The 14,979-nt window shown below is 44.8% G+C and overlaps 1 protein-coding gene and 1 non-coding gene across 2 annotated transcripts in view; one reads left to right on the forward strand and one right to left on the reverse strand.

The window, feature by feature from the left end:
- Positions 1-14,979, reverse strand: part of LOC114693565 (collagen alpha-4(VI) chain-like) — a 117,179-nt gene that overhangs the window by 67,552 nt on the left and 34,648 nt on the right. Inside the window, 5 exon segments of the mRNA XM_037207894.1 lie at positions 1,389-1,460; positions 6,429-6,482; positions 9,165-9,257; positions 9,424-9,569; positions 14,018-14,096. Of these exon segments, the coding sequence (XP_037063789.1) occupies positions 1,389-1,460; positions 6,429-6,482; positions 9,165-9,257; positions 9,424-9,569; positions 14,018-14,096 (444 nt within the window).
- On the forward strand, positions 6,133-6,239 carry LOC114693588. The gene has a single exon (XR_003734573.1). It is a non-coding gene; the product is annotated as a U6 spliceosomal RNA (small nuclear RNA).

A 14,979-nucleotide genomic window follows, 5' to 3' on the forward strand; every position in this document is an offset into this window, starting at 1 on the left:
CACGTCTTTACATAATTGAACAAGTGCAGCACAAACAAATGTAACACATCTTTACATTGTTTTTTAAAAAGGGAGTAGAAACAAATGTAACACACCTTCAGCAGTTAAAGTAATAGTCCACAACACAAACAAATGTAACACATTTTTGCCTCGTTAAAGAAATATTCCACAACAATGGGGCAGAGCAGAAAAGGGAGGAGCTTGGATTCAACTGGTGCATTCTACATGCAGCTACTGAAATAAGCCACTGAATTCATTCATAGACACAGTTCATAAACAGTATTCGTTAAAACTAAGATAAAAAGGATTGAGGGATGGGGATCTAGCTCAGGGCAGAGTGCCTAGGTATAGTTCCATGTACTGGAGAGAGATAGGAGAGAGAGGAGGGGGGGAAACTTGGGCTTGATGAATTTTTAAACTCTTGATTCACTTACAAAGTCATGTCACTTCACTTTGAAGAAAATGTAATTCTTAGATCAAATGAAGGTGCCTCTCTCTCTAGCAAATGTACTGGGTCTCAAAGAGTTACTCTGCCCTCCCCCACTTCCTGTGCCTGGTGAAAACAGCCCCTTGACACTCTTTACATAGTAGGGGTACTGGGAGCAGCAGTGGCCTGCCACTTATTTATAATACACTTGGTCACAAGCACGCAGAGGCTTCTGGGAACAACAGGACAGGGTCACTGAAAGACCTCATGGCACGTGAAGGACACAATCAGTATGACTAGGAAAGCTCTCTTTAGGACTTTTACGTCGTAGATATTTCTTCTGAGCTTATTGAAGGAGATATTCCAATCCTGGAAGCTTCAGGGCCATTTAAAGCAACCATTTAAAAGGGGGTATTCTGTTCATCTCCCCTTAGCTGCTGAAATTCAGGGTTCCAAGCCTGCCTTCCAACTACCAGCACACTCAACTCTTGTCTTGAGGGTCTTTTTCCCTCCTGGAGCCAGAGCTGCTTTCCCCAAATGCAGGATAGGCTAAAGTGTTAGGGAATTAATGCTTCTTAGGATCAGCCCCTAACTCCTCCTGATGGGATCGGGGTAGAACCCCCAGCTCCCTCGTATATGAATGAATATGGCTCAGGTTCATGTTCAACACGGACCACCATAGCTCCTGGCTATGGATCTGCTCCTCCACAGAGTGGAATCTGATAGTTGTTCTTTTTAGGTCACTCTGTCTTACATTATTACTTCGCTCCTGGGATCTCCTGGGATCTCCTGGGATCTCCTGGGATCCTCCCTGCAAACTCTATAGGTTTTACTTCCCCAGCCTTCAGTCTAAGGATTTAAGATTCTATAGCCGTGGTGAAGAATTAAGATTTTTTTTTTTCCAACTCAAGGGACAAAACCATGAAAGGCAAAGAATCTCGAAGTTCAAGGACACACTCACCTTAGGACCTCTCACACCTGGGCATCCTTCCTCACCTCGGAGTCCAGGAAGACCCCGGGGGCCTCTCTGTCCCTGTGAAGAAAATCATGAGAAGATACTCAAGCAACCATCTCCATGCCCACCAAAGCAATTCCAACCATCCCTGAAGCCCATCAAAGGGACCGGAACACCAGTGGTCCCTAGAGTTTACATCTTCAAACTCCTGACCAGACGTAACCTACAAGGTCATCAGATTATAAATTCATCCTCATCTGGCCAAGCTGAGGCCCCAAATAAGGAAACAACTTTAGAATTCAAACCTCAAATGAGTCTAACATTTTCTTCAAGACAGCTCCAACTGTGGTCTCATGGAGAATAAACCACTGTTTAACATTTTCTTGTCAGTGACACCCTCCTGTCCCTAAGGTCACCTCCTCACTTCAGCAACTTTTTCTGTTGCGATCTCCTGATTGTTCCCTTATTGTCCTTACAGTGTTAGGGAAATCAACTTTGCATGTCTCTTAGGTTTTGGGTTGGTTGGTTTGTGTGATTGTTTGAGACAGGGTCTTGCTATGTAGCCCAGGCTAGCACTGAACTTGTGATCCTCCTGCCTCCACCACCCAAGGACTGAGACCATCTACATACCATCAGGACTGGTAGATGTTTTCTAATTTTTTGCAGTTCATTAATATTGGTGCCTCTGTGTGTGTGCATGTGTGTGTACATATGCATGCATGTGTACAGGTGCAAGGTACTACAGCGAATATGTGTAAGTTAGGGGACGCCTTGCAGGCGTTGGTCCTCTCTTTCCACTGTGGATTCCAGGGGTCAAACTCAGGCTGTCAGGCTTACATGGCAGGCATTCCCACCAGCTAAGCCATCTCACCAGCCCACGTTTTAAAAACAATATATTAGAATCTCCTGCTATATTTTGAGTTTTGTGCTCATCCAGTATCCCAGCAGAGACGTCAGTCACATGAAAGAAGACACCTCCAGCAGTGGGTCCTCCAGTCTCAATCACTAGAGCCCCAGATGTTCTCATCAGCCCAGCCGAGCCCCCAAACATGGAGGAGCACCTGGCCTTTGAGCCCTTTTTTGATTCCTCACCAACAAAGTCAATGAACACAATTTTTTAATTTTAATCTTGTGTACGTATGCATGTGCTTATGCATGTGCATGTGTGCATGTGCATGTGCGTGTGTGTGTCTGTGTGTGTGTGTGTGTGTGTGTTCATGTGTGAGTGAACACATCTGTCCCATGGCAGGGTATGGAAGTCAGAAGACAAATTTGCCTTACACCTTGTTTGACACACGGTTTCATGTTCTTAGCTGCATACAAGCCCTAGGAGAATGGGTGTGCACACTACTATATGCAGCTTTATGTGAGTTGTGGGATCCAGACTCAGGTCCTCATGGTTACACCATTGAGTTGGAGGGTGGGAGAGGTGTGATGGGTTACTAACAGAAGACATCTGGAAGGATAAGTTGTCTGTTCCCAAGACATGTTCCACTTGAGCCTACAAATGTATGCTGGCACCTCTCATAGCACTCTGCCTACAGAAATATCTCTGGCACTGAGCAGGAAAACCTGACCATTTTTAGAAGGAAAAAAAAAAACATACTAAGAGCTGTTCAGAGAACAGCACACAGTGAAGTCATCTTCTTTTATAAGAAATTTCATGAAACATAAAAGAAGGTTGGAGAGATGTCTCCGTGGGCAAGGGAACCTGATATGCAACTGATGCTCTGAGTCCCCAGTGCCTCTGCAAAAAGCCAGAGGCTGTGGTGGGATCCCAGTGTGCAAAACAGAAGGCAGAGAGAGAACTGTCTGGAAGCTCCCAAGCCAGATGGCTGAAGTATGCAGTGCATAAACAAGAGAGATCCTGCCTCAACAGGATGAAAGAAGAGAACCCACTCCTGAAAGTGACCTCCATGTGGCATACACATGCTCACTCACTGACCCACCCTGCATGTATAAAAAATAACCCAGGTTATTTTAGACATCAAAAAATTAGAAGGAATATTTTTGCTGTTTCTAAATGAAATAGCAAGAACTCATACTCATGTTCAGTAAGGCTGTGCTTACTGAAGGGGGGGAGAAGCAGGAGGGGGCTGAGCAATTCTTCCTAAACTGCAAGGTAGATAGGTTTATACACGTCTTGGCAGCTACATTTTTTTCTTTAATTTATGCTTATCTTCAACATTCAGATAGTGTAGGTGTTCAGAATAACAGCTAGAAGGGCAGGATGGATGGCTCAGTGGTTAAAAGCGCTGGCTGCTCTTCCAGAGGACCCAGGTTCAGTTCTCAGCACCCACATGGCTGCTCACAACTGTCTGTAACTCCAGTTCCAGGGGATCTGGCTCCCTTTTCTGGCTTCTATGGGTAGCAGGCATGAATGTAGTATATAGACACACCTTCAGGCAAAACACTGATACAAATAAAATAAATTTTAAAAAAAATAGGTGGAGCAAAGAAAACATCTGTACTTGGATGTAGAATAGTTCACAGAGGTTATTTTTCCCAATTACACCAAAGGGAGCAGGCAAAAGCACCTTGGCCTAAGTTCTGCCATTTTGACTTCGCACTCCATTTTACCTGTGGGGTGAAAGAAAGTTCAGGTTCCCAAGTCCTAGGGGAGCTAAGAACTTTTCCAGTGGCTGATCCACCTCCTCCCTAAACCATAGAAATAGTCATTATGCATCTTTAGTTCTTAAGAAACATCATGGCTGTTCCTGACCACAGAAGGAACAAATGAATCTGGTTGGTTGGACTAAAAGTTTTGCATAGTATGCTGGTTGACAATGATGGAACACACAAGGGAAGTCCCTAATCATTGATTCCTGATTGGTGAAAATTCTAATTATACATTAGCAACAAATGTTTGTGATTTTTGCGCTTATAAACCCTGCTTTCTGCCCCTGCTCAGGACTTCCAGGAGAAACGAGGCTCCCGAGTCCTTGTCCTGCAGCCCTGATCGATCAGTGACCCGCTTACTGGTGATTCAATAAGATTTTTGGAACCCATAAGTGTTGTCTCTCTCCTTCCTCGTGGCACACAACGGTTTAGGTGTAACAACACTCCAGTGTTATTTTCTGTTTTTAACTCTCATTCTTCCCAAGGATGAGTGGAGGGAAGAGCCACATAGACAGTGATACCAGAGCAGGCAAAGACAGAAGCACGTATGTAAATTTGGCTGCCTCCTAAAAGCTAAATGTGGAAAGCATTGCTCTTTTCATGCTAATGCTTTTTCTTTTGTCAAATACATTCATTTTTCATAAAGTAATATACCATGTTTATCAACACATAGTAGGTTTTGTCATTATGAAATAAGTAAATAAAATTCTCTTAGCTTTAGCTTATAAAAAAGTAGATAGCACAAGAACAAAACCCAGAGCTGGGAAAGGATGAGGGGTAGAGTACTTGCCTATGAACACAGCCCTACATTCAATTCCCAGCAACACACACACACACACACACACACACACACACACACACACACACACACGTGTCTTTGAGATCCTCTATAACTGTTAAGAGCATAAAGACTGAAGGATGAGGGAATGGAGAGCCATTGGTGAGAAGGTGTAAACTCAATTTTAAGTGAGTCTTGGGCTCTAATACACAGCATGGCAGCTACAGTGAACAGCACAACATTAGCTACTTAAAAGTCTCTAAGCAGATTGATCTTGAATGTTCTTACCACACAGTGCCAGAAAAAGTGCTGGCTGCAATGTGGCCGACCTGCCAATGGCCTCGATTGTATAATGGTCTCACAATGTGTACATATATAAAACCATCAAGGTTCACATCTTAGGGAACGCAATTCTGTTTGTCAATTAAATCTCAATGCAGCCAGGGTGACAAAGAGTAGGACAATGTCTTTGTAGTGGAACTCTAGGAGAATCTTTGTATCTAAGGTAAACATCAGAATGAAGCAGTTGTTTTCACTGTACCTCAGGTAAACATCAGAACAAACAGTTGTTTTCTAGAAGTACTTAGACCATGAAGAAATCATTGTGGAAAATGGTGATTGTTTTCTGTGTCCTACAGAGTTGTTTTTCTGAAGGAGCTTTACAGTCTTTGCATGACTTTGGTACACCTGGAGTGTCTTGAATTATTAGGCACTGCAAACAGTACACAATAAGGACTAAGTTGCAGGGATGTGACGTTTTCCTTCAGAAAACACAAAGATTAGATCAGGGGCTTTGGTCTGAGGAACTTGTTTTACCCAAAAAACAACTTTTGTGTGACTATCAGTAAATATGCTTCTGCACGGCTCTTTGAGGTACAGTTCCTCAAAACTCTTCCTTCTGTGCTGCAGAGAGCCTAAAATTCATCTTGGAGTGATGACCCTCTTTCTTCAACTCACCCTCACAATACAGAACACTCACAGCCTTGAGACTAGAAAGCTGGAGAACCAGTGGTGTACATGCAAATCAACGTTAAAGCAGGCTCGTGGGACAAAGGACTGTTAAAAAAAATTCACCTGAAAACCACGGAATTCTTAAATCCTCCTGGAATTTCTGAGATGAGATGAAGATGGTCTCTACCACAGTCTGCTCTCCTACCTCACAGTTCTCTCTATGATATACATTCATCTCACTGATAAACAAATGGTGTATACTTCTCACGCAGCACGTCCTGGGGTGGCGTGAGGTATCCAGGGTTTTATGCAAACCTTCAGTGGCTCGCCATAACTCCAGACCCTTCACTGCCACCCAAGAAAGCTGAATGATTGCATTATGTGGTAAGAATGGACTTGGTCGTGCTCGCTTCCGAAGCACATATACTAAAATTGGAACGATACAGAGAAGATTAGCATGGCCCCTGCGCAAGGATGACATGCAAATTCGTGAAGCATTCCATATTTTTAAATTGTAAATCAGGTCAAAAAAAAAAAAAAAAGAATGGACTTGGTCTCTCTTCAACTCACCTGGTCACACCTGTTATAATCACGGGTGTCTCAATAATTGGAACAAATCACCTCAATGTAGCTGATGATTATCAAGTGGGAGAGGGGAAGAGGAAGGAAGAGGAGAAGGAGAAAGACCCAGTACTCACATAATCACCCTCTTCACCAGGGTGGCCAGGAAGTCCGTCCAAACCCCTCTCTCCCTGAGAAGACAAGAAACTCAAATAAGTAACTTGGACTCTGGATTCTTCATCATTCCTCAAATCTATGCAAAAAGTTTCAATTGCTACTATGAGGTAGGCTTGTCTCACTAGGTCCATATGTTATTGAAAAATCCATTAGCTACTGGAGGAGGTACATAGAAATGGAGATTCTCGGCCTGTATTACAGGGAGAATATGAACAATTATTTGTTTGGCTCATCAGATTATTGTTATGATTCCAAAATATTTTTAAGCCATTCTATCATGAAAACTGCAATTAAGACCAGTTTCTAATTTAAAGGTTTTTGTTGTTGTTGTTGTTGTTGTTTTTAAAGCGTTGTTCCTAAACAGGTCTCTGTCCTTGTTGAACACCATCTGCAAAGGTCCTGCCTCCAATGACTCATGAGGAAGGTTCATTTCTGATTCAACTGTTTAGTCTTCTTTTTTTCAGTTTCAAGTTTACAAACTGTATCATCCTAAGGAATGCTGGCTTGCCATTTGAAAGGTAGATTTATTTGTTTATTTAGCCTAAAATCCACTGATAAGATCAGTGAGACATGTTTTATTTGTAAAATTCAATACAACCAAGCACTACTCAATTCTAACGGAGCAGGGAAATCTCCATTTTCTAACCATGTCATTGCTGGCATTCGAGACATGGCCTCTTAGTTGCCACACACACACAGTAAGGGGTTCCCAAACTCAATCCTCTAGTCTAACATTAAAGAACATGAGCGAGACAAGCCTGTCACTAGGCCTTGGCTTCGATTTCTTTTTCCAAGTCTGTATAGAGACAGGCGTGTAACTCAGTTGGCAGAGTGCTTTCCTGGCATGCATGAAACCCTGATTCGATTCCCAACACTACATCGACTAAACATAGTAGTACATGCCTCTGATCCTACTACTTGGGATTTAAGCCAGAAGGATCAAATCATCATGGTTATATTCAGCTACATAAGAAGTTCAAGGCCAGGCTGGGCCACATATGACCTTATCTCAAAAACAAAAGCAAAAAATAAAAAAGTCATTGCATACTTTGCACTGTTTTAGATTGATAGGACTGACCTGCAAAGCCATTACAGGCCAGGGGTTGGGGAGATGGCTCCACAGTTAAAAGAGCAAGCTACTCTTGATGAAGACCCAAGTTCAGTTCCCAACACCCACAACAGATGGGATCAGATGCCTTCTCCTCCACAGATACCAGCACCTGTTTGCATATATCCATACATAGGCATGGGTGCATGCAGACAAGTAAAAAGAAAATTAAATCTTCAAATGAAAAAGAACTCCTTCCAGCCAGGTACTGAGCTGGGGATAATTACAGGTGTGTGCCACCATACCTGGGACACTTCTGTAATTATCCTCAGCTCAAGGTCGCCTTAGCCGCCTAGAGAGTTCAAGGACAATGTCAGGGTTGTGGGTTTGGCTCAACCTCACACTTGGATTTGAGGCTATGCACCTGTCACAGAACTTTGGCTCCTGGGTGTACCTTGGAATCTGGCTAGCCCTGAATACCTGAGGAACATGTCTACAAGCTATTCTTCCTTCAAAGTGTTAAGTACTAATTTTCCTGTCAGTTCAGTCAGAGTTAACAAAGATTAACATCAACTGCCTCATGAAGCCAATGACTGTTATCTTTTCTCAAAGTTTAATGCTGTGAGAAGAACGTTAGGAGGGGCAGAGGTATTTATTGCTAGGGGGAAAAAAAAGAAGATGCTGGCCAGGTAAATGTTTGGTAAGTGAAGACCCTGTGCACAGGCAGGATCTATGACTACATTTGTCAATTAAACATATGGGGGTACTTGGAGAGGGCTCATTAGGTAAAAAGTACTTGTCCCACAGGCCTGTGGCCCTGACTTTGAGCCTCAGCACCCACACAGCTGGGTGTGACAGCATGTGCCTATAATCCCTGCACTGGGAAGATGGAGACAGGAGGACTCTGCAGCTTGCTGGCCAGTTGCCTGGCCTAGTCAAATGGGTGAGCTCCAGGATCAACAAAAGACAGTCTCAAAAATTAAAGTGGACAGCTGCCACTGAGGGAGATTCCAGATGTTGACCGGTGGCCTCCACACACACCCACACATACAAACAAAAAAATGTAAAACAACTTGGCCGGCAAGATGGCCCAGCCAATAAAAGTATACCCTTTAAGTCCAGCACTTGGGAGGAATAGGCAGGCAGACCTATGAGAGTTCAAGGCCAGCCTGGTGTACAGAGCAAGTTCTAGGCCAGACCCTTTCTCAAAAAAGAAGACAAAACAAACAAAAACTTATAACCTGAATTTGATTCCTGGGACCCACATCGTGGAAAGAGAGAACCGACAGCCAGAGATTGTCCTCTGACCTCCATATGAACACTGCAGCCTGCACGTGTTCATATGCACATGCACACAAATAAATGCAACAAAAACTAAAATGAAAAATAATTTTAAATCAACATAAAGAGGCAGCACTATGTGATAGAAAGAACAGACTATGCTGATGTCAGGTAAACACCAGAGCTCAGCTCTCTCAAATGCCTTTTCACACTGTACAGTTCAGGGAGAGTGGTGTCTGCTCTCAGAACTTCAAGATCACTATGTAAACCAGCAAGGTCCTCAAAGGTTTGTTACGACTGTAAAATCAGAAAGAAGGCTGTGAGGATGTCAGCCTTGGTGTGTATTCCCTCCACCAGGAATTCTTACCTCCCTCCCAAGACTCCCAGGATCACCTCGAGGCCCGTCATCTCCATAACACTTGGCATACACCTGACAGCATGTCCTCTCCACAATTGTGTCCTGAAACACAGAACATGAAACCTGTGTCATGTACAGCCTTTTCTTTCTAGATCAGCCTGGATCATACTACACACTAGACAGGCAAAATCCCCACCCACCCCCAAAGTTTTTCAAAGTCCTTATCATCATTGGGACCAAGGGAAGGACGCTTTGGAAGAGGACTCACGAGCTGCTTCAGTAAGACCCTGGGGAGGGACGGCAGATGGACGCTCAGAGGCTGCTGGTACGCGAACCCTCTGCCGAACTCCAGCTCCTGCAGCTCTTCTAACTTCTGTACGCCTTCCAGGCCGATGAGCAGGAGTCCGGAGAGTCCTTTAAAGTATCAGGGGGTTGGGGGTGGGTTACTTACCTATCTTCAGAATCATCTGTCTCTGCCTCAGCCCCAGATGGTCACCCATCATCCACCACTGCCACACCCTCAGTCCTTCTTGTCTCAAGCGCATTTTGCTCAAATCAAAACCAGTTCCCAGGCCAGGTAGGGAGGGAGGCTTACATCTGCAGCCCCGGAACATGCAAGCCGAGGCATGAAGATCAGGAGTTGGAGGCCCGCTTGGGCTGCATGGGCTAACTATCCTTCTTTTTCATTGTTGTTGCTGTTGTTAGCTTGTTTGGTTTGGCTTTCTTTCTTTCCTTCCTACAGAATCTACCTGTGTAGCCCAAGCTGGCCCAGTGCTCTCAAGAAAGCCCAGGCTAACCTCAAATTATCAACGGTCATCCTGCCTCTCCCTCGAGTGCCTTTCTTTTTTTAATTTTTGAGATTTTATTTATTTTTATTTCATGTGTGTGAGCATTTGCCTGAGTGCGTGTCTGTGCACCACATGTAGTACCCACAGAGACCAGAGTCGGTATCCGGTCTCCCACAGAGACCAGAGTCGGTATCCGGTCTCCCAGGACTGGAGTTACAGGCAGTTGTGAGCTGCCATGTGGGTACCTGAAATTGAACTTGAGTCCTCTGGAAGAGTAGCCATCGCTCTTTACTACTGAGCCAGCTCTCCGGCCCTTGGGCACCTTTCCTGTATTGTTAGATCCTTCTAAACCTATCCTTGAAGTTGACGCTTGGAAATTATGTCCAGGGGCTGGTAAGATGTAAATAAAGGTACTTGTTGCCAAGTCTAAGAACCCACGTTCAATCCCTAGACCCACATGGTGGAAGGAGAGAACTGACTCCTGCCTGTGGTCCTCTGCCCTCCACACAGGTGCCATGGCATGCATCCACATAAACACATGCATGTGTGTGAGTGAAAATGAGGACATGGCCACTCCAAGGCATGGCTGAGGAGAAAGGTTTTATTGTAGATATGAGAGGGAGAATGGCCAGAGGCTTCTGGAAGGGTCCAGACTGAATCAGGCCATGAGAAAAGGGGGCGAGGAGAGCAAGAGAGAAAGAGGAGAGAGGACGAGGAGAGAAGGCAAGCAGACAAGAAAGGATCCAAGAGAGGAAAGACTGGAGCATGTGGCCACAGTGCTGGATCAGACGGGAATCAGAAGCTGGGGAAGGGAGCCCAGCCCTGGGCTGGCGAGGTTAGGGTAGGAGGCAGGGTGAGAAGTGCTAGGAGGGCCACAGGTACTGAGTGAGACTTGTCCCAAGTTTCTTGGGACTTGACAATGCACACACACATGAACATATACAAATAAATAAAAGTTAAAATGGATAAATAATGTCCAGGGATGTGGATGCCACATAATGATGGAGCACTTGCCTAATGTACACATGGCCCTGGTAAGGAAAGGAGGGGAGGGCGGGGGAAATTATGGTAATCGTGTGACTGTTTATGAATATTCTGGTCTCCTTCTTGAGGGTGCATGGTAAGATCGCACTTCTAAATTTGTTTTAGATTTCTTTTATTTTCTGTGTATGAGTGTTTTGCCTACACATATGTCTGTGCACCAAATACATGCCAGGTACCCTCGGAGGTCAGAAGAGCAAGTTCCAGGATCCCCTGGAATTGGAGTTACAGATAGTTGTGGGCCTCCATGTGGGTGCTGGGAACCAAGTCCAGGTCCTCTGTAAGAGCAACAGTGGTCTTGACCACTGAACCATCCTCCAGCCCCAGGACTTTACTTCTTAGAGAAGGTTATAAACTTCAGTAAGCCTCAATTCCTTATCTTGAAAACTATTTTCAATTCAGAGTGATAATGTAGTTGTTCCAGCCAAGGAGATGTGAACAGAGTGACAGGTACCACTCCCAGGAACAAGTCTTCAGAAGAACGTTCAATTCCACCCTGTTTCTCTGGCCACAGCAGTTAACAAGGGCCAGGGTTTTTGAGCTGTGAGCAGGAAGCACTAAGCGAATCTATTTGAGCACCTCACGCCACTGAGGTTTGGAGGTTATGTGGGTATAGGCAGAGCCTATCCTGACTAATGAGACAGGCACTCAAATATCAGTCAAAATATCAGTCTGTTCACACAACGAGACCAAATGGACAAGGGTGTTTAAGAAATTCAATCAGTGGGCAGCAGTGCACGCCTTTGATCCCAGCACTCGGGAGGCAGAGGCAGGTGGATCTCTGGATCTCTGAGTTCGAGGCTACCCTGGTCAACCAAGTGAGTTCCAGGACTATGCAGGACAGCAAGGACTATGCAGAAAAACCATGTCTAGAAAGGAAGGAGAGAAGGAAGGAAGGAAAGAAGGAAGGAAGGAAGGAAGGAAGGAAGGAAGGAAGGAAGGAAGGAAGAGAAGGAAGAGAAGAAAGAAAAGAAAAGAAAAGAAAAGAAAAGAAAAGAAAAGAAAAGAAAAGAAAAGAAAAGAAAAGAAAAGAAAAGAAAAGAGAAAAAGAAAGAAATTCAATCAGGAATTGCCATGTTTGTTTCCATAACAATATTACCATTAATATTTTGATCAGTAGCCGGGCGTTGGTGGCGCACGCCTTTAATCCCAGCACTCGGGAGGCAGAGCCAGGCGATCTCTGTGAGTTCGAGGCCAGCCTGGCTACCAAGTGACTCCAGAAAGGCGCAAAGCTACACAGAGAAACCTGTCTCGAAAAAAAAAAAAAAAAAAAAAAAAAAAAAAAAAAAAAAAAATATTTTGATCAGTAAACTCTTAGCATATACGCAGTTGGCTTTTTGCTACTGAGCAAGCTGCTGTCTTCTACATATTCCCAATTTACTCCTTAAAAATATGTTCTTGGCAACTAACGCATTAGACAAGTTTTCAGTCTCTTGTCACACACTCCCAAATTTCTTCCAGAAAAAAGTTGCAACAGTTTAAACTTCCAGGGTAATCAAAGAAGTAAGTTCATCTAGAAGCAAGCTGTCATTTAAAAAAATAATAATAAAAAAAAATGCTTTCCAACATCAATGGCAAAATCATCCTCAGTAGGATATATTGACTACATTCTATCAAAGGAGAAGGACAAAGGTGTCACCCATGAGGGGACTGACGCATAGATCCACACTGCCTTCCCCAGCAGCTGGGGACTTCCTCCAAACTTTTAAGGACCTAACTCAAGCCAAACCAGGGTTCATGTTGTCAACACAGAGAAGAATTGCAGGACTAGCCTGTTTGTGAAGCAGAGTTGGAGATTTTATTAAAGATATTCTAATACAGACTTAATTGTGAGGATTAAAAGAAAGAGGGGTGCTCAAAAGAAAGATTTGTCCATCCTGGGGTGGGTTCCCCCAAAGAAAGAGTAGCAGGAATTAAGATAGACCTAAGTATGCGTCCAGGCTTCTCTGAGAGAATAAGAATGAATTATCTAAGCCTTAGCATTATATGCATTTTGGTGGTTCTCAAGTTACATCTCAAAAGATTGCTAAGGAACATCTTCTTCCGCCCCTGATTCTTCTGATAAGTGAGATGGATAACTGAGATGGTTCTGGAGATGCCATAGATGGAATTAGAATCTGATAAATCCCAGAAAACCAGAACCACTAGGGTTGCCCCAGGGGTTCGGCACACGTCCTTTCCCTGGAAATGGGGTTTCCGGTGAGATTCCTAGAAAACTGTGGGTTTACAGGGTGGAGGGGGAAAAGCCTCAAGCAGCTGTCAGTTGTGCTTTTCCGGGGTGAGAAGCTTCGACCAGATTCCAGGATGAGAGACCTCTCTCCCTCCCTCCCTCCCCCTCCCTGTCCTGTGTCCCCGGCATTCTCCCTTCCTTTTTATCCTGCCTCGAGGGAGCTTGAACAAGTCATATTGAACAAGGACATTCATCCCGCGTTTGCTCCATGTGACACAAAATGAGAAGAGCCAAAGCCACTTTATGCAGATGAACCAATTGTCCTACGCTAGGACATCCAGCTGAGCAGCAAGTGAGCTCTGAAATGCAGCCAGCAGCCTGCACAGGGCTGCATCCGCTCTGGGCGATGGGCATCTTCTAATTTCACAAGCATGCCACCTGGAGTAGCTCCCCGGCCCTTAAAAGTGGAGGAGGGCAGAGGGAAAGACTGGAGAAAATTGTGGGGCTAAGAGCAAGGCTCGGCTTCCCGCTGACTCCAGTGTTTAAGGAAAAGACACAGAGACTTCTGAGAATCCTAAAATACGAGACGACACTACTGGAGTACAGTGGCATCTGCAAACCGTCCAAGCAGCTCTGACATCAGGGATGCTAGGAGGGGAGATGCCTCCATACCCCTGACTCACACAAGGGAGACTGGGCCTCGGCCTGGTGGAAATGTGCTCTATCCACTAGAGCAGGTGGCTTCGTGGAGTCCGGCTCCACTTGAGGTATAAAGGAGCTCAGCCTTGGTGGGAGGGGCCCTGGTGGGAGGAGCCTTGGTGGGAGGGGCCAGGCCAGGCAGGGCACCTGCACACTTAACTTACCTCTGCTACGAAGGAATTCTGACGTTCTCCTCAGCCTCTGTGGGTCCTCGTCAAGTCCATCCGTAAGCACTAAAAGGACCTGGGAGTGGGGTGGGGAAGAGAGCAGAAAGAACAGAGGGGAGAAAAAGAAGGAAGAAGAAAAGGGAATGAAGAAGTACACAGGATTTTTTGAGGGGGAGGGGGTTTCAAGACTTGGTTTCTCTGTGTAGCACTGGCTGTCCTAGAACTAGCTCTGTAGACCAGGCTGGCCTCTAACTCCGAGATCTGCCTGCCTCTGCCTCCTGAGTGCTGGGATTAAAGGTTTGTGCCACCACCACCACGACACAATTCTTAAAATTACAAGTGAATTTGTGTGTATGTGCCCAGCCATTTAATGTATTCTTTTTGACCTATCCATTTGTTACCAACTTACAACCCTATTTTCATTTCAACTTCTCCCCCGCACCCCATCAGGCAGGGGGGGGGGGGAGCTGAGACAATCTAAACCCTTCACTTAAAGATACTTTAAAAATTATCTCCTCCATCTTTATCCATTCAAAAAATACCAAAGTACCATTAACAAGAGGAGAGAAGGCAGGCAGGGGACGTTGGATTGTGAATGTAGGAAACACTAAGTGTTAGTTACACCTGAAGTATGCCGTTCAAGGGGCATCAGGAAGGGAGAAGCTTCATGGGTGGGCTTGGGCTAGCTCAAGGTGATGATTACAGAAATAATAGTTGAACTCTGAATAGCTATGAGTGAATACAAAAGACTAGGGAGCATCTCACAGCATTCTCTAAATGTCTTAAGAAAGAATTGTGCAGCTGGGGTATGGTGGCGCATCCCTTAATCCCAGCACTGGGATGGCAGAGAGGCAGGTGGAGTTCTGTGAGTTCAAGGCCCGCCTGGGCTTCATAGAGAGACCTTGTCACAAACAAACAAACAAACAAACAAAAGGATGACTTATGTCATGGAAGGATTT

The sequence above is a fragment of the Peromyscus leucopus genome, chromosome 7, assembly GCF_004664715.2.
Source record: "Peromyscus leucopus breed LL Stock chromosome 7, UCI_PerLeu_2.1, whole genome shotgun sequence".
Lineage (NCBI taxonomy): Eukaryota > Metazoa > Chordata > Mammalia > Rodentia > Cricetidae > Peromyscus > Peromyscus leucopus.